The sequence below is a fragment of the Pelophylax lessonae genome (assembly GCF_965119305.1).
Source record: "Pelophylax lessonae genome assembly, chromosome: 4".
In the NCBI taxonomy this organism is placed as follows: domain Eukaryota; kingdom Metazoa; phylum Chordata; class Amphibia; order Anura; family Ranidae; genus Pelophylax; species Pelophylax lessonae.
The window spans coordinates 530,340,044-530,360,439 of record NC_138771.1 but is presented as its reverse complement, the minus strand read 5'-3'; the positions used below and the strand labels follow the sequence as shown (position 1 = coordinate 530,360,439).

Below are 20,396 nucleotides of genomic sequence, written 5' to 3'. Positions count from 1 at the left end.
ATATATTCTGTTGCCTAGCTACTCCTACGGAGCAAAGGTCAATAACCCATTAGTGACAAATATGAAGAGGCGGCGACTGTCGGAGGACGTAAGAGAAATGTACGAATCAAAGAGTGCGTAGCCAAAGAGCGTTGGAAGTACACTGCCAAGGCAGAGATCTGACACTTAAGAGTGCCCAACGTCAAACGTTGGTCAACCCCTTTCCGTAGAAAGGTCAGGATCCTGCTGATAGCAAAGGATCTAGGATGCAGCTTCAGCGATTTGCACCAAGCAATGTACGCTTTCCACGTACGATGATATATCTTCCAAGAAGTGGACTTCCTAGCCTTGAGTAAGGTAGGGATCACAGAATCGAACAGACCCCTGTCCTTTAACACCTTGCTCTCAACAGCCAAGCCGTTATAGCCAGAGACTGTAAAGCAGGATGGAAGATCGGATCCTGAGATAGAAGAAGATCTTCCCGCAGAGAAAGTGTCCACGGACCTGCGACCTTCAGCCGAATCACGTCAGCGTACCAGGATCTCCGAGGCCAATCGGGAGCCACCAGAATTACCAGAATCCCCTCAAACTCGACCCTGCGTAGCAGGCGAGATAAAGGTTTCAGCGGAAGAAAACACTGGCTCCAGGGAGTTACCAGGGCATCTACTGCGTCAGCTAGAGGATCTCTGAACCGAGCCACAAACTTTGAAACTTTCCTGTTTTGTCTGGAGGCGAACAGGTCCACATCCGGGGTCCCCCACCGGAGACACAGCTGGTGGAACACCTGTGGATGCAGGGACCACTCTCCCTGATCCAGGCTTTGACGACTCAGCTAGTCCGCCTGCCAATTGTCTACGCCAGGAATGTACGTGGCAGATAGGGCTGGGACGTTGTCCTCTTCCCAGTGCAGGATCTCGGCTACCTCTAGAGCCGCCAGGGCACTCCTGGTGCCCCCTTGATGATTGACATATGCCATGGCTGTGACATTGTCGGACTAGACTCGGACAGAACACCCCTTGAGATTGTCCTTCCAGTGGAACAGGCTCAACTTAATTGCTCTCAGTTCCAGAACGTTGATCGGAAGCTTGGACTCTTCCAAAGTCCAGGTCCCTTGAATATTCAGGGTGCCCAGCACTCCCCCCCCCCAACCGGTCAGACAGGCACTGGTCGTCCCCACCGTCCAGAATACTGGAAGGAAGGATTTCCCATGGAGAAGATTCGGAGAACTGAGTCACCAATTCAGGGAGTCCTTGGATTTCCGACTCAAACGAATCAGACTGTTCAGGGATAGAGGATCCTTGTCCCATTAGACAAGGATCTCCTGTTGCAAAAGTCCTGTGTGGGCCTGAGCATATGGTACGGCCTTGAAGGAGGATACCATCAGCCCCGGCACCTGCATAGATGACCTGAGAGACACCAGGTCGCAAGCCAGCAACGACAGAATCACTTCCCTTAACTTCTGTAACTTCACAGGAGGTAGAAATACCTTTGCCGAAGCTGAATCTAGGATCATCCCTAGATACTCCAGTCTGGTTGTTGGAGCCAGGGCAGATTTTAAAGGCTAAATGAGGTTACAAAGGCACCAAAGGTACCAGCAAGTCCGACGCTACCGGCGTGCACTGCGCCTTTAATAGGCGATCACAATGCACGAAGCGCTACTCTGGGGGATAATCCTAAACCTCGTAAAGGCCTGAAACCCCTCTGAAGATGAAACGGTGAAGGGCAGGGTAGTTAAACTCCTTTAGAGTAGTTACCACATGGAGAACACAGCAGGGTCCATCAGCAGCATGGAGAAAAGAAGGTAGAAGGAAACGCTACGCCCACTAGAGCCAGAAGCTCCTGTGCAGTTTTGTCTCCGGCTCCAGCAAAATGGCCACTGGCATTTCAGTGATAGGGATACCCAGGCAGGCTGCTGAGGCTTGTTAAGGCTGCAGGCCAGGGCAAAATGGCGGCTTCATGCTGATGAGCACGTGACCTTGGGCCTAGTGAGGCCTACCCTAGTAACAGGCCTGGGGGCCCTAGCGGGGGTCACCCCGACGGATGAAACCTCACCCCCCTCCCAAGGTAGTGGTATGAGGCGCAACCATGTAGCCCCCTTCGAGGCCTCCCCCCCACGTCCACTACCCTGTATAGCACCTGAGGCGACTTACATTGGGGACCCCCCACTAAAAGTGTCCCGGGGCTCCGGAGCCCAGGGTAGCGAGAGGTCAGGGTAGGAGGGGGAAGGTCCCAGGTGACCCCTCATAGTGGAGGAGGGTGGTAGGAGGTACGGGTACCCGAGGGTCCTACTCACCTATGGAGGAGCCCACATCCGCCCCAGGCCCTCTAACCAGACTGGGGGACTGTACTTACCGGACCACGCTGCTTAGGGGGGCATCCATCCTCACAGACTGCCTCGGCACCGCAGTGAGGGCGCTGTCGGCCAAGGGGCACGCTGTGATGCTGGCATGCCAGGTGTGTGCGTCCCGGCGGAGTGTTTCACCCGCAAACCAGTCCCCTTTCGTGGGACTATAGTCGCTATGGAGACCCAGCGTGGAGCTACGGTCTGCAAGCGCTCGCTGGCACAAAGTGGGAGACTGTAAGGCTCTCATAAAGCCAGTCCAAAACCCAGCCGGCATTCTACAGGAACTGGATGCAGCAGCAACAAAAAATAAAATAAAAAAAGGTTCCCTTTAAGATGTTCAAAAAATGGAGCTAGGAAAAAAAGGTCCCAGCAAGGAGCGGTTTGGGCACTCCTAAGACCAGGTAGCTAAAACTGAAGATGCAATGGTGAGGCCAGGGGTAATAACCCAGGCACCCCGCCCCCCTGGACGTGTCAAAGCCTTTGGCTCTACCTGGTCACTCCTAGTGGGAGGGGCTTATTACCCATCATCCATCTATGATTTAAAGCAGCAGCTACGTCCGTCAGTGGACGGAAAAAAAAAAAAAAAAAGAATTAGCGCAAGAGCAATAATTTTAGCGCTAGACCTCCTCTGTTAGGGCTCATTCACAACATACGTGCATGAAAACGATTAGGAAAACTGTGCAGATTTCACTTGCAGATACATCAGTTTCACATCAGATTTCATGCGTGTCAGTTATGTGCCCTATTCACACCAATGTTGATGTCATGTCGGTTTTTTTTCCATGTAGAAAACTGCAAATGTTGCAGATTCCTGCCCAGAATTTTTTATTTTTACACCAATAGCCATTACAGTGATGATCACTGTAACAGCAATGTTTTAAACTATCATGAATGGGTTACAATCATAACAGCTGTGATTGGCTTACAGCTATCAGATGGTACAGGGTGATGGGATAGGCCCAGTTACTATGTGATAGTTGTGGGCCAATCACAGCATCACTAAAGGAATCACTACTATGAATGAAATTCATTTATAATATCTTTGTTGACATAGTGATCATCACAGGATCCCCTTGGCCGCCCAAAGCACTGGGAGCCGCAGCCCGCTGTATCTGGTGGATACAGTGGTCACAGGAGCGGCGTGCTGCATGCCCACGGCTGGATGATGTACATGATCTAACCTGCCTGTAAATGTACTGTGGCCGGGCAGCAACCAGTTAATCTGTCTCTTTTATATATGCATACAGGTCAGCATAAAGTGTATGTCACGGCAAATAAAAAACAAAAAACGGTTGATGTGCCAGAAATAAAGTGTGCTTTGTTCTTCCTCTGACATTCACAGCTCTGAATTCCTAAGCATGTGGGTTAAGCCCTAGCTACTTCATTTCTGATGGATTGCAAAGAACACTGACCTCTCATCTTCATAACCCCCTCCACCCCCACCCCCACGCTTTTGCACAGGCATAAAGTAGAAAGTTATCAGTTCACAAGATTTCTGGCCAGGATCAACAGGTATTTTTTGCACTCAATGAACAGAAAACAAAAACACGTTCAATGGTATACTTAGACCAAAAGGGAGCAAATGGGAGAGGTTCATTGGAAGGGTTTATATACATTGTAATATTTGTCCAACTTTGAGGTTTTTCTACAAAGCAAACATTGTCCCACCCAATACCAACTCCACACTGCAGATGACCTGAGGAGACTCAACCAGCTGTAAGATTTCTATCCTTACCTCTTTCATTTTCTTTGCCCATGGCTTTTGTGCTTTCCTAAAACCGTCTTCAGCTTCTTTGGTCTCTTTAAAACCTCCCATCATCTGCTTGTGATAGGCCTCTTTTTGCCAATTCTTCACCTTTTCAAAGTCATCGTTCATCAGAGCGTTTTTCACCTCAAGGTGGAGCTCACTGACCCTTTCTGCTTCGGTCATCAATGCATTCCAAGCCTTCTCCACTGTGCCATACTGTGGGCCTGCAACAGACACCAAGGTGTATACAAAGGTAAAGTGTTACTAAACCCACAACAGTAAAATCAGGCTGTATATGCAGTAAGGCATGCTTGTTATAATCACTGTGGAGCCTAAAGGGGTAATCCTCTGCATTGTATAGAAATGGGATTTTTGGAATTACCGTAAAACCCATTTCTCTGAGTTCATCGACGGACATAGTGCTCCATAAAACATAAGTAGTGGGTTATATTGCCTTCTCCAGAAGTAGGATTAGGCAGAACAAAAAGCACCTAGCTATGCCCATGAGCCGTCCTCAGCTGGTATATAACCCCCCTCCCCCTCTGCTCTAGGCAATCAATTTAGCAGCAAGCAGTATTAGAAGTATCAGAACTCCATAGAGGGGTGGGTGCTGTGTCCTTCGATGAACTAAGATAAATGGATTTTACGGTAAGTACAAAAATCACATTTTCACTTTCATTCATCTACGGACACAGCGCTCCATAAATCATAACTAGTGGGACATCCAAAAGCATCAAGAGCGAACAGCCCCTGAGATGCCAAAGTATCTACCCTATAGAATTTCATGAAGGCATGCACGGACGACCAATATAGCAAATTAGCGATATTCAAGCCTGATAACGGAATGCCCAAGAAGCACTCAGCGCCCGAGTAGAATGCGCCGTGACAGGGAAAGGTGGAACCAGACCTTTAATGGAGTCACCATCTGTCTGATCCATCTGGAGATAGAAGCCGAAGAAGTGGCCGGCCCTTTTCTTGGTCCGTCCGTAACCACAAAAAGCGAGTCTGACCTCCGAAAGGACTCAGTAGCTGCAAGATACACCCAAATAGTACGAACTATATCCAAGGTATGCAAAGCAAATTCCTTGGGATGAGCCAGGTTAGGACACAAGGAAGGCAACACAATGTCCTCATTCAAATGGAAGTCATAAGATAACTTTGGGCAGGAATGATGGACAGGGACGAAGAACCGCATTATCCCTATGGACCACTAAATAGGGACTGCGACAGGATAAGGCCACCTATTCGGATACCCTGTGGGCCGAGGTAACAGCCACCAAGAAGGTCACCTTTTGGGATAACGTAAGCAAGGGAATCTCCCAAATGTTCTCAAGTAGGGGTTTCTGGAGAAGCGAAAGCACTTAAAATCCCACGGCGGCAAGAGAGCGTACAGGTGGGACCACATGTCGAACCCCCTGAATGAAGGTACGAACTAAAGGGTGCGCGGCTAGGGGGTCGCTGAAAGATTGTTAAGGCAGACACCTGGTACTTAAGGCCGACTTCTGATCAACGCCCGGTTGAAGAAAGGTTAAGGTCGAGCCACAGAAAAGAATGAGCGCCAATCGACTCACACCAAGAAATGTACGCTTTCAACGTACGATGGTATATCTTGCTAGAAGACAACTTCCTCGCCTTCACCATAGTAGGGATCACTGATCCAGACAGGCCTCTATCCTTCAGTACCTGGCTTTCAATAGCCAAGCCATTAAAACCAGTGACTGTAAAGCAGGATGGTAGATCTGCCCTTGAGACAACTGGTCTTCTCTGAGAGGAAGCCCCCAAGGAACTTTTACAGCCACCAGGATGATTGGAAGATCCTCGCTCTTGATTTCTCGCAGGAACTGCGGAAGGAGCCTGAGCCGAGGATGATACTGGCCTTACCGTGGCCCTTGGATGTCTAAGGCGTCTGTCAGAGGACCCCGAGACCTCGTCACGAACTTCGGTATCTTCCTGAGGAACCGAACCTGCTAAAGGAGCTGTATGTAAGACTGTGCAAACAGAACTTTCTTGAAGGTGAATACCACCAGACTCAGAACCTGTATGCAAATCGGGAGAGAGAACTGTGTGACAGCAGCCGGTGAATAACGGCCATGGGTTTCTTATATTTGTCCAGAGGAAGGACCACCTTGGTCAGAACAGGGAATTTAATTACCTAGGTCTGAATAGGGGGGGGACCTTAGGTAGTTCTGACATTACCTGAACCTTTGGAGGAATTAAATCCGCACAAGGAGACTCAGGACCTAAAAAACCTGAAAAAGGACAAGCTTTGTCCCCCTTTCTGGGTACCCCCAAAAGAAACATTTCGCGGATCTCCTTGACGCTCACAAAAGAAGTCCACGGAGCCGGGAAACCAGCGAAGATGTCCCCCCCACCGCAATAATGGGTGAGGACAGACCTTCATGCTGAAGGGGTCTTGTCTGTGGGTCTGGAGAAGCTAGCTCTAAGCTTACCAGACCAAGGTCTCTTGGAACCTGCCAGGGAAGATGTAAAAGATCCATTTCCCTTATTCTCCATCCCAGAAGTACATTTTCTATGGGCTGAGAAGGAGGGCCCCCGTCTGCGATGAGGCTCCTTCCCTTTCCTTGACTGTGGCAGGAAGGTACTCTGCTAACCCCCCCCACCTCTGGGAGAAGAGAAGAGAAGAGCTACTAAACTAGTACATGGATTGCAGGAAAAAAAAACTTACCAGGAAAGGATAAAGGACCTTAACATGTATAGCTTGGAAGAAAGAAGAGACAGAGGGGATATGATAGAAACTTTTAAATACATAAAGGGAATCAACTCGGTAAAGGAGGAGAGCATATTTAAAAGAAGAAAAACTACCACAAGAGGACACAGTTTTAAATTAGAGGGGCAAAGGTTTAAAAGTAATATGAGGAAGTATTACTTTACTTTACTGAGAGAGTAGTGGATGCATGGAATAACCTTCATGCAGAAGTGGTAGCTGCAAATACAGTGAAGGAGTTTAAGCATGCATGGGATAGGCATAAGGCTATCCTTCATATAAGATAGGGCCAGGGACTATTCATAGGATTCAGATATATTGGGCAGACTAGATGGGCCAAATGGTTCTTATCTGCCGACACATTCTATGTTTCTATGGGATACCCTTAATGTCATTATCTAGGGTAGCCCCAAACAGGTGATCGCCTTGAAAGGGCAGATCAATGAGAGCTTTTTTAGAGGCTTGGTTTGCGGACCAGGCCATAAGCCACAGCACGCGCCTAATCACCACTGCTGAAACAGGAAGTTTGGCCAGCACAGGAGCTGTATCCAAAGCTGCATCACATACTGCAGCCCATGGACCAACTGGTCCGCTAAATCAACATAAGCAGCGTGGACCTGCTCACCCCCCATGCCCTGGTCCAAAAGCTTGGCCATTCGGGGATTCCTCTACTGGGATCATGGTAGCTTTGTTCAACATGGAAACAGGAGGGTCCACTGGTGGACTAGTCCACTTTTTTAAAAGTGACTCCTAAAAAGTGTAACGTACAGCAAAACGTTTGGAGTCCACAAAGGGTAATTTTGGTTGTCCCCATTCTTTATAGGAAAACCTGTCAAAATAAGGCACATAAGGAAACTCCTTTGGAGTGCAAGGTGACTTATGCGTACCAAACGACACAGTCACGTCCGTGGCTACATCATCCTCCATTTTTAGTCGCATGCACTGCAATGATAAGAGCGTCTATCCAGCGCTTTTTCATTCACTGCTGTGACCATCGGATGGATCGGGGGGTGTGATATTAAGCCCCCCTGGAAGGGCCGCATCCGGCTCAGAAGCAAATAAGACAGACTGAGCAGGGAAAGGTGGGGGATACTTTCTCCTGGACCTTTGCCCACATGCTACTTCCACCCGGGGCATCAAGGACTGCAGTATCACCATGGGAAGGTGGGGTTCCGAGGGACCTGCTACATACATGAAGGGGGTCAGTGGGGGAGATGTGACCTTGAGGGGCTCCATAAGGAAAGGAAGACCTTGCAGTACAAAAACGATCTTTTGGCACCACTAAAGGATTCCCCCAAGGCTCAGGGTACCCATCAGCAGAGAGAGATAACAGGAACTCCCACCCCCAAAGACTCACCTTACCAATCAGTGGAGCACCGAGAATTTGGACCCAGCATCACCATGGATGCTTCGGCATCCCCACGAGGCTTCAGTCGTCTCTAGTGTCTCCCGGACTAAGGGGAATGGCCCCCGTGGCATCATCAGGCTACACAAACATGGCCGCCAGCTGGATACCAGCCAGCCTAAGGGAAAATGGTTGCCATCAGCTACAGATGCTGAAGCATCCTATCAGGATCTTTCCTGCGCCCTCTGCAACGTTGCACCCACTGCAAGGTGACCCCACCCTGAAGGTAGGACACACGTTAGGGGAGACTCCGCTGCGCACTCTGCAACGGGACCCCCCTGCACTATACCCACACTGCAAACAGTAGGGCATGCACCTAGGGGTTTCCTACACTGGATCCCCTCCAGACTACCAGGGCAGGACACACTATCCCAGGACCCTTACAGAGTGGGGATAGCGGGAAGACCCCAGGGGTCTTCGCTACAACCTCTGCCCTGGGACCCCCATCAGACTCCAGGTCCAGACAGGGGGGAAAGAGTGGGGGGAAGCCCAGCTCACTGAGGGATTTTAAGGATGGGAGGAGGGGACCTGCAGGCAGGTCTGACCGTCCCTAGAACTTACCAATGTCCACCCTAAAAAAACGTCAAAAGGGTATAGGGGGGACTGTACTTACCCTTTCATGGTGCAGGTAACGCTTGTGACAGAATCCTCCCCATCAAAGTAGGGGAGCTGTCAGTCAAGGGACTGTTGCGACTCCGACCCAAGCCCGGTCGTATGTGACCCTGCGAGACATTTAACTCGTTGGCCAGCCCCTGTCGGTGAGGCTATGTTGCGGCCAACCTAGTGCGTAGCTGTGGTCTGCACACACTCACTGGCTGGGCTGGGGGGACCAATGGATCTAGATTATCTATCCCGTTGCCCAGCGCGGCAGTTGATTGCAGATCTCCAGAGAGAAAAAGCAAAAAAGATGTAAGGAAGGAGAAAAAAATTGCTAGGACCAGAGATCCCAGCCGGGAGCCCAGGTCCTTACTCCTGACTAGACAGAATAAACCGATTACCTAGAGCAGAGAGAGGTTATATACCAAGATGAGGACGGCCCATGGGCATAGCCAGGTGTTTCTGCCTAGTCCAAGATTTATGGAGCACTATGTCCTTCAATGAACGGAAGAGAAAATGTGTTATGACCTGATGAAACGAAGATTGAACTTTTTGCCCATAATTCCAAAAGATATGTTTGGTGCAAAAACAACACTGCACATCACCAAAAGAACACTACACCCACAGTGAAGCATAGTGGGGGTAGCATCATGCTTTGGGGCTGTTTTTCTTAAGCTGGAACAGGGGCCTTAGTCAAGGCAATTATGGAATTATTAACAGTTCCAAACACCAGCCAATATTGGCACAAAATCTTCAGGCTTCTGCTAGAAAGCCGACAATGGCCCAAAGCATACATCCAAATCAACAGAGGAATGGCTTCACCAGAAGAAGATTCACGTTTTGGAATTGCCCAGCCAGAACCCAGACCTAAATCCAATTGAAAATCTGTGGGGTGACCTGAAGAGGGCTGTGCACAGGAGATGCCCTTGCAATCTGACAGATTTGGAGTGTTTTTGCAAAGAGTGGGCAAATATCGCAAAGTAAAAATGTGCCCTGCTGATAGACTCATACCCAAAAAGACAGTGCTGTGTCAAAATCAAAAGGTGCTTCACAAAGTATTAGTTTAAGGGTGTGCACACTTATGCAACCATATTATTATTTTTTTATTATTATTTTTACTTCCCTCCACCTAAAAGATTTCAGCTTGTTGCTCAACTGAGTTGTATAGTTTTTTACAACATTAAAGGTGGAAAAAGATCTGAAATGATTTCTCTTTAGCTCATATCACAGAAACCTAACATAACATTTTAACAGGGGTGTGCAGACTTTTTATATCCACTGTAAATCCTGTGCAATAATAATCTGATAAAATACTCAGGAAAGATAAACATTTGATAATTGAGCAAATGTTGACCTCAATTTTCTACATCACTATCCAACAATTTTATGACCACTCTAGCCTCTGACTCTACACCCAACAATTTCATAGCCCAAATCTTTTTGTTGTGTCTCTATATATTCCAGTTTAATTATCATTGCTGCGTATGCAAGTTTGTTTTTCCCAGGTATGGTTCTATATAACATTTTGGTAAAACTTTGTATCTGTACTGCTTGGAGAAGGCAAGTCAATCTGGCCACTAGGCCAGCTGAATTTATTCGGTGAATCAACGCATTGTGATGCGACCCTTCGCGATTCTGCATCGATTCAGGGGGAACGGTCGCATCGATTAGGAAATTACGTCACCTGGCCGCACCACGCCCTCCCTCTCCTGGGAAAAAAAAACAGCAGTGGGGATCGGCGCGGGAGCCGATTGGTGGATTAGTGCGAGAGTTGAAAAAAAAACCCTCCGCCTCTTCCTCTTCTCTCTTTGACCACAGGAGCAACGGTAAAGCACATCCCCCGCGTGGCATCGGCATCCTGCCTGCCGCCTTGCAGCCAGCCAACCAAGCCACTGGAGCCTAGAGTGTCCCCGTTGTCTTGTAGCCAGCCAGGACCTGGAGACCCAAGCGTCCCCATCGCAGCCAGACAGCGCCGCCTCACCATCGTCATCCCAGCCGTCAGCCAGCCAGCCACTGGAGCCCAGAGAGCAGTGTCCTTCTCAGTGCAGTACTACTATGAAGTGCACAACACACACATAGCAGGTACATACTACCACCAACAAGTCAACTAAAAGTATAACAAATTATGATGAGAGTGAGAGAAGAAGTTGAGCACTAAGTGTCTGTAGGGGGGGTCCCTCAACCAAACAAATACTAAAAGGTAAAAGTGTATCTAGACAACTGAAGGCAAGCCAGCCACGGTAAAGGAAGGAACATCCTTGAAAGAATAAATCATACATGGAAGCTTAAAAACCTTGAGTAAATCTTTACTGGATAACAAATACACACAAACCTGACCTAACCACATGTACCTTGTGTTGTACCAGTGCCAACCTTTCTCATGATTCTGATTCAGACAATCGTGTGTTGTGTGTATATTTGTGATCCCATAAAGATTTAGTTAAGGTTTAAGCTTCAGTTGACGATTTACTCTGTCAAAGGTTTTCCTTCCTCTAATGGTGGCTTGGCTTCAGTTAGGTTTAAATCGTGGTAGACTGCAGGTAACGGTTTCTGTAAAGTGACTAAGTGACAACTTGAGAGCTTATACACCCTGTTCCAAATTACTATGCAAATGCTATTTAAATGTCACAAAGATTAAATATTTTGTTTTTTAGTTTAACTCAAGGATGGCATTGTGTCTCAGAGCTCTTTTGATCACTGAAAACAATTTCGGACACCTGTGATAATTAGATTGCCAGGTGAGCCCAATTTAAGGAAAAACTACTAAAGGAGGGTGTTCCACATATAAAGCAGTGCACCATTTATAATGCAATATGGGGAAGAAAAAGGATCTCTGCTGCCAAAAAGAGTGAAATAGTTCAATGCCTTGGACGAGGTATGACAACATTAGATATATTTCATGAAAACTTAAGCGTGATCATCGCACTATTAGGAGATTTGTGGCTGATTCAGAGCAGAGACAGATTCGTGCAGATAAAGGCACATTGAGCAAGATTTCTGCCAGATCCATGCATCGGATCAAGAGAGCAGCTGCTAAAATACCATTACATAGCAGCAAACAGACATTTGAAGCTGCTGGTGCCTCTGGAGTACCACGGACATCAAGGTGTAGAGTCCTCCAGAGTCTTGCAACTGTGCATAAACCTTCTATTCAGCCACCGCTAACCAATGCTCACAAGCAGAAACGGCTGCATTGGGCAGAAAAATGCATGAAGACTAATTTTCAAACAGTCCTGTTCACTGATGAGTGCCGTGCAACCCTGGATGGTCCAGATGGATAGAGTAGTGGATGGTTGGTGGACGGCCACCCTGTTCCAACAAGGCTGCAACGTCAGCAAGGCGGTGGTGGAGTCATGTTTTGGGCCGGAATCATGGGAAGTGAGCTGGCCGGCCCCTTTAGGGTTCCCAAAGGTGTAAAGATGACCTCTGCAAAGTAAGTGGAGTTTCTGACTGACCACTTTCTTCCCTGGTACAGAAGGAAGAATTATGCATTCTGTAATAAAATCATCTTCATGCATGACAATGCACCATCTCATGCTGCAAAGAATACCTCTGCATCAATGGCTGCTATGGGGATAAAAGTAGAGAAAGCCACGGTGTGGCCTCCATCCTCCCCTGACCTCAGTCCTATTGAGAACCTTTGGAGCATCCTCAAGCAAAAGATCTATGAGGGTGGGAGGCAGTTTACATCCAAACAGCAGCTCTGGGAGGCTATTCTGACATTTTGCAAACAAATTCAAGCAGAAACTGTCCAAAAACTCACAAGTTTAATGGATGCAAGACTTGTGAAGCTGCTATCAAATAAGGGGTCCTATGTTAAAATGGAACGTGACCTGTTAAAATGTTTAAAAAATTAAAATGTTGTTGTGATGTTTGATTGAAATAGCTTTTGATTTCAGTAAATATGCTGCAAACCAAACAAATGACAATTTTCAGTTCTTTACAACCTATAAAGTGTTTTGAAACTTACTGTGCATAATAATTTGGAACAGTGCATTGTAAGTTTTCTATGTTTAAAAAAAAAAACACTGTTATCATTAGGCTTGTTCAATAAAATTTAAATTGTACTCTAAACCTCCTTAGCGGTATTCCCGAGTGTGGCTCAGGGTTAACTTTCAGTACCAAAAGCAGTAACCCCGAGCCACACTCGGGATTACCCCGCAATGTTACTCACCTTCCCTGCGCTCCCCCGCCGTCCTCACACTCTCTTCCTGCTCTGTGCACGGCTGATTGCAGACACATGCCTTCCGGTCCCCGAGGGTGGAACCCGCGGCAAATTCAAGTGTAAATACACAAATGACATGATACAAAAGCTGTGATCCCAAGGGATTACACTAGATCATGCCATTTCCGCACAGGAATGCACCTGGTGACTTTTCCAGTGTCCTGCCTGTGCTTTTCCAGTTCTTTGTGCCTGGAAAATTGAGAACGACCATGGCGTCCAAAAAAACTTTTTTGCGCAGAAGCGCTTTTAGACTAACTGGAAAACAGCGACAGCTAAAAGGGCTTTTGCACAAAAGAATACTTTTTGGACACCATGGTCGTTCTCAGTTTTCCAGGCACAAAGAACTGGAAAAGCACAGGCTGGGCACTGGGAAAGTCACCAGGTAAAATCCTGTGGTGAAGTGGCATGATACATCACAACTTTGTATCATGTCATTTAGTGTATTTACATTTTCGAAATTGCCGCCGGTTCCACCCCCATGCATCGCAGGGAAGGGAACCTGAAGACAAGTGCCGACATCGGCTGGGAGGACGGCAGGGGATCGCAGGGGAAGGTGAGTTTTTAAATATAAAACAGATTTCCATGCAAAAGAATGTACCGCTTTTAGCACAGAAATCTGGACATAATCAGACTGCCAGGGAGGTTAATAGTTGATAACATGTGAATTATGCTGACTGTTATTTACATAAATTATTAAGGTAAATGAGAAAAATATAATTTGCATAATAATATGGAACAGGGTGTATAACTCCCCTCTAGCAGCCATCAACTTACTTGAGTTGACTGGCAGTGGCAGGGGCAAACAATCCTCACAGTGAACCTAGAAGATCTGCAGCACTATGTTCCAGGTTCACCTTGATGTTTGCTACTAGTCAGGAAGTGCTCTGTTTTGTAGAGGACAGGTTATGGCACACCTGGAATTTATTGCAACGCATATTCACATAAAGGATTTATATATTTTATATCTTCTTTTGTTTTTTATGAGGACCATTTTGACAAGAATATTAGCTTGGCTGGCTGGCCTTTATCTTGGCTTTAAAGTAGAACTATAGGCAAAACTTCTTTTTCATTTTGGATAGAGCAAGGGAAGGTTATTTAACCATAGCATGACCTGCTTGTCTCATGTAAAGTCCCAAATATTTTATGAAATTAGGGATGGAGGCACTGTGCTATACAGGCAAACTGCCTCATATAAAGTCCCAATCTGTGTTTTACACTGCATCCGCCAAGGGGTTGGAGGTGTATGCTTCTCAGCTGGTCGTTTTCAGTTTGTACCATCTTAAGAACATCGCTATTAGAGTTTTGAGATATTAGACCAGTCATGGATGAAGGTGGGTTTGGGGAGGTTTGGGCTGCTCCCTCTCACCTGCCTCCTATCCATCCATTAGCAGCCATGTGCTCCCAGAGTGGAGACACTCAAATTTAAAAGTTAAGGACTGCAGATAAAACAGGGTGCCGTGTCGTGGCTCTGCAGCTTACACATGCGTTTGCAAATGCGTGTCAACTAAACCCCTGTTCTTTATTTATATCATGAGACAGGTCTACTTGGTTGGTGGCAGACTGGAGGGTGAGTACATCAGACTGGGGGGCAGGCTGGCTTCCATGCACCTCTCTTAATCCTTTTCAATTTGTTTTTTCCGATACAGGGATGGAGACACTGGGCATACCTGCTGGTGTCTCACTTAAAAGTCCCACATAGCCCACATTGTCTAGGTTATTTAATTATTACACCTGTAAAGGTTTATTTTTGCCATGTTTGCCCCATTGTGGAAATTTACCTTCACTTTCTGTCCCAAACTGAAAGTGAGAGGAAATCCCAATAACACAAAATTTGAGGGTTTTTCTTTTTTCTTTCATTCAATGATAATGGTAAAAACACAGGACAAATAGAGAGGGTGAATCTCTCCAGCGTGGACATAGACAGCAATAAACACTGACAGATGTTCTAATACATCTCCTCCACTCTATCCAAAATCAAAAATAAAAGTTTTGCCTTTAGTTGTACTTTAAAAAGGTTTAGACATATTAATGTTTTATTTTATGAAGAAGTAAACTGCACTACTACAGTTTGATGCCATACTATTTTACAGTTACTTCTAAATAGTGTTGTTGTCTGTCTCTGCTATGCTATGTTCAGACTTTCCTATATGTATGCAGGCCACAGCCAGGGTCCAGGGAAGTGTCCTTTAAGGGCAGATGAAAATAAAAATGATTCTTTCATTTTTGGCTTCTTGATTGTTTTTTTTTTTTTTTAAAACCATTGGTCAGTAATCGTGATGCATTGTGGAATCGAATCGTTCACATGATAATCGTAATCTAATCGAGACCAGTGAAGATGCGCAGCCCTAATGGCCACACTAAACATTGGTCCAATTGTAATGAAAAAATGTATATATATTTTATATTAATATATACACTGCCATTTGCTCAACCCTACTGCCAATCTGTCACAATCCAGTACAGAGGAAACATGTGTCGTCCTAACCTTTCTCTACAAGTTGTTTCCACCTCTTGGACCATTCTGTGAGCTGCTGGGCGTACCCCTTTTCAATCTTCGCCCTCTCATGGATACAGTTCATTAAATCATTACACAGCCTGTGGCCATCGTCTATCCTCTTCACTGTGCGCTTGTAGTTGCCAACCTGAGCAAAAAAAAACATTAAATGTAAAGCATGGAATCAACCAAATGCAAGCATCAAAAACTGGATTTTTGACTTACCATAAAATCCTTTTCTCTGAAGTTCATTGACTCCATATTCTTCTTACCATTGGGTTATGCTGCCCCCTACAGGAGTAGGACTACACTAGGCAGGAAAAAAAAAAAAAAAAAAACTTTACCACGCCTATGGTGCAGTCCCTGAAGGCATACACCCACTCACTCTGCTATAGGATTCAGTTTTGTTGCAAGCAGTGTCAGAAGTAAAAAAAACCCTAACCCACTCAGAAATAGAGGAGCGAGTGATGCGTCTGTCAATGAACTTCAGAGAAAAAAGGATTTTACAGTAAGTAAAAAATTCAGTTTTCTCCATCGTTCATTGACAGACGCAGCTCCATACTCTTCTTAACCATTGGGACATCTCAAAGCAGTATTTGCATGAGGGGTGGGAGAACAACGCAGAGAAAGAACGCAATTCCCCAAAGGCTAAACTTAGCCAACCAGGTAACATGGAGCTCAACCAGGAACAACTGGAGCTCACTTAGAAACAACATACACCCTCAAAGAGAAAAAAATTGCTCTTTAACCACTTAAGGACCGCCCCCTGCAGAAATACTGCGGCAAGCAGCCCCCCCTGTGCGAACCGAGGTAGCTGTACATCAGTCGCGCGCCTGCCGCTAAGGGGCGAGCGCGTGCCGCCGTTGGCGCGCTCCTGCAACCACTCGGCTGAGCGGACTCCGATGCATGGGGCTGGCAGCACCGATTGCCGGCAGGCACCTGCGATCATTTCCCGCTGAGAGAGAAGGACGGTGGTCAGCTGTTGTAAACGCAGCTGACCGTTCTCTCTGGAATAATCACAGACCGCTTGTGATCCTGCTATATAGGATCACAGGTCTCTGTGATCATTTCAAAAGATCACCACCCCCCAACCCCCACAGTTATAATCACTCCCCTAGGCTTACATTTAACCCCTGATCACCCACTGTGTTAACCCTTCCATGACAAAGGCACATGCCAATGGCATTATTACAGTAACAGTGCACATTTTTAGCACCTATTACTGTAGTAATGTCACTGGTCCTCCTAAAAGTGTCAAAAATGTCAGTTAGCGGTCCGATCTGTCCACTGCAATGTCGCAGTCCCGCTAAAAATCGCAGATCGTCACCATTACTAGTAATAATAAAAAAAAAAAAAACACACACACACACACACACACACACACTAAAAATGACATAAATCTTTCCCGTAGTTAATAGACACGATACCTTTTGCGCTAACCAATCAAAATACGCTTTTTGCAGGGTTTTTTAACAAAAATATGTAGCAGAAAACAAAATTGGCCTAAAAACATTTTTTTTTAAAAAAAATATGGGATGAGCAGATATGAATCCTTGATATCGATAGAGGCCAAAAAATTCCCTTGGTGTAGGGATGCCACTACTGCGCGAATGGACATACAAAACCGCCGTACTCTGACAAAGCGATTCAGAGCCTTGAGGTCCAGATTTGGATGCACTTTCCCTTCTTTCCTGGGAACAGTAAACAGGTTTGCCTAAAACCTTTGAAAGCATTCCCAGGAGGGAACCGGCACAATCACCCTTTGTGACAGCAGATCTTGTACCGCCTCTCGTAGATCCCTTAACTGATCTGAAGAAAGACGTAGATTGGACAGGAAGAATCTGTCCGACGGTCGGGAACTGAATTCGATCTTGTAACACGATCGGAGCAGCTCGTGGGCCCATTCATCCTTAATCAAGAAGGTTTCTCGGCCCGACCCAGACACGTGAGGCGCAGTCGTGCGGATGAAGAAACATCCGCTCCCCTCCCAAGCCTATAACCACTGCAAGGAGCCCAAAGGACATCCCTGCCCCAGTCACTAACCCCCAGGGGGTTAGGAACTTGCTCAAAGACCCCCGTGTGCGATCCGGACAGCCCAGTCAGCAACAACCGCATCTACCCCCCCTTTTACTGGAGCAAGTGGCAAAGACAGCTCCTACCTAGCCTGTGGGGGGGGGCATAGGGGTAGGTTGGTGCCAAAATACCACCGTGACTGTTAGAGGGGCTGGGGGAAATGGAAGGGAACCCGGGGGGTCGGACCATCCCAAGGAGGGGCCCACGTTCACCCTGAGACCACATGAGCTATGGGGGGGGGGGGGGGACACTACTCACCATACCAACTAACAATCAGGTGGGTGCCACTCCGGACAGACTAACTCTCCGCTCCGGGTGGGGGTGCTGATGGCCAAGGGGCCCGCTGTGACTCAGGCCAAACCAGGTTGTGTGCGTCCCCGGGAGGTGTTTCACTCGGGGGCCAGCCCCGTCCATTGGGGCTCTGTTGTGGCGAGGCCTAGCACTGGGCTATAACCTGCGCATGCTCGCTGTCCGGACTGGGAGACCTTACGGATATAGTATATCTAGTCCGAAACCCAGTCCAGCTGTTGGTTGCAGTTCTCTCAAGAACATAACTAGCTAAAAATTAAACATTTTAACAAAGGTTTCCTTTAAAATAAAAAAACAGGCTAAGTCCCAGCCAGGAACTAGGTCCCACTCCTGAACTAGGCAAACTGCCCTATAGGCATGGTAAAGTTTTTTTCCTGCCTAGTGTCCTACTCCTGTAGGGGGCAGCATAACCCAATTGTTAAGAATATGGAGCTGCATCTGTCAATGAACGTAGAGAAAAAGGTTTTAGATTTCAGGCACATTCAGCAAAAATCATTTTTAGATCTTACATGTTTTGATTCAGTTGACACGAGATGAACTGATCCTCAGTCACAGTGCTTGATTACACAAAAATACACTATTAGATTAATATATACAGACACATACCCCACAATCCTGAGTAGAGAAAGATGTAATGTCCAAGGAATCTACAAAGATTCATAATTCAATAAATAAAAAAAATAAAAAAACTATAAGCCCATTTTCTTAAAAAAAAACAATTTGAAAATTCCATTGAGGGATCCTTAATAAACCATTGTTTGCTCCCATAAAGTACACTTGGCTTAACAGTATACTTGTACATTATGCCAATTTCTCTTTATATACAGTATTTGACTGGTTTCCCCACAATGCAGCTCTGTGCCCTCTCTCATCACAATACAGCTTGTGCTATCCTCTAGGAAGCTTCTCCTACTGTTGACATCTCCCTCTGGAATCAACAGGAAGGCCTGTGACTACCCAGCTCCTACACTTGTGCAATGGAGCCGCATCATCCCGACACTAAACTTCACTCTGACATCTAACAGAAGCGCAAAATTTTACAAAGTGTATGGACAGCAGATAGTGGTACACAAGGATTTTTAAACATAAAACAGTTTTCTGGGAGAAGAGAGGGTCTTTATCAAAAAACTATTGTTTAGTGTAAAGTTCCCTTTTAGTGAAGCCTCGTTATAGGAGGCTTTCATCATTCATCCATAAATGGTCATTCTTTACTCTAGATAAGTGCGCCCATCTATTCAACAGACGTGTAGTGAAGAATGTGGATAAGGTTACCCATTAACTTTATGTACAGGTATTTATTTGATTTCAACAAAATTTGGAGGGAAAAAAAAAAAAAAAAAAACCACACACAATAAAGAGTAGGAGAAGCATAACTGGAATTTCGATCTTTCAGTTGAACGCCAGGAATATACAAAAAACTGACACAAATAAGCACAGCTCTGTTCACTAATCGTCATGATCATTACTACACTGGATTTATACAGTGCTAATAGTCTACCTTTACAAGAAAGGCAGACAGTAAAATTACACTACAATTTAATACAGTAGGAATCAGAGGGCCCTGCCCAATAGAGCTTACAATCTAAGATGTTTTTTATGTTTATGCAAGCAGTGTAAATACCTGAACTTGACTTGGTATAAGCCTCCTGAAGTCCCTGTACAACGGAGCACAGACTGGGATTGGAAGATGCAGCACCAGCAGCCAATCAATTCATCTGCTAAGACGGGATGGACAGAAATACGAATGCTTTGGCAGGCAAAGCAGCTCACATTATATATATATATATATATATATATATATATATATATATATATATATATATATATATATATATATATATATATATATATATATAATCTGTCTACATAGCCATTTGCCTGGAGTTCAGCTTTAGCATGTGAAAATCACCACTTAGATACTTCCACAGAAAGAGGACCACCTCCGTTTGAACACCTCTACGCATAAAGCTGACTGAATTGGTTTAACTAATTTACAATACACGCTCTGACATCAGAGGTTACCAGCTGGATAATTAGGGCAGACTAATCTCTTTGATAACATACTAACAGAAAGAACAAAGCTAACAGCTGGGAAACAAGGCTGCTTAAAGGGATACTACTACCAGTGTTTCAAAGTATTCCTCCTCTCCTGGTACAAATGGAAAGCCATTTATTGGAGAAAATTACTACCATTAGTAATTGCCTATTACATGATCGAAGAGCGATTTCTGTAGATAAGAAGAAATCTATAAGTGTTCTTCAAAGTATTAGCAAATGCAATGGTGAGAGATTCTCCTCAGGAATATGAGGAAAATACTGGACTGGGTGACATAGGGAGCATAAAAAAAAATGGGTATCATTCCAATAGAGGGAGAAATTCCTGGTAGTTTTTTCAGCAAGCACTGGCAAGAGATTCTAAACAAGACTGGGGGGACAACGACATTGATCCTTTCATAAATTTAAATAGAGGCTGACATTTTTCAACTGAAAAATAGGAC

The 20,396-nt window shown here is 45.8% G+C and overlaps 1 protein-coding gene across 2 annotated transcripts in view; it reads right to left on the bottom strand.

Moving 5' to 3' along the window:
- Nucleotides 1-20,396, bottom strand: part of PACSIN2 (protein kinase C and casein kinase substrate in neurons 2) — a 114,386-nt gene that overhangs the window by 60,330 nt on the left and 33,660 nt on the right. For both annotated transcript variants that reach the window (XM_082254271.1, XM_082254272.1), the window contains exons 2-3: nt 15,508-15,664; nt 4,059-4,294 (exon numbers count right to left, since the gene is read on the bottom strand). In XM_082254271.1, coding sequence (XP_082110397.1) covers nt 4,059-4,294; nt 15,508-15,664 — 393 coding nt within the window. The remainder of the gene's footprint in view (nt 1-4,058; nt 4,295-15,507; nt 15,665-20,396) is intronic.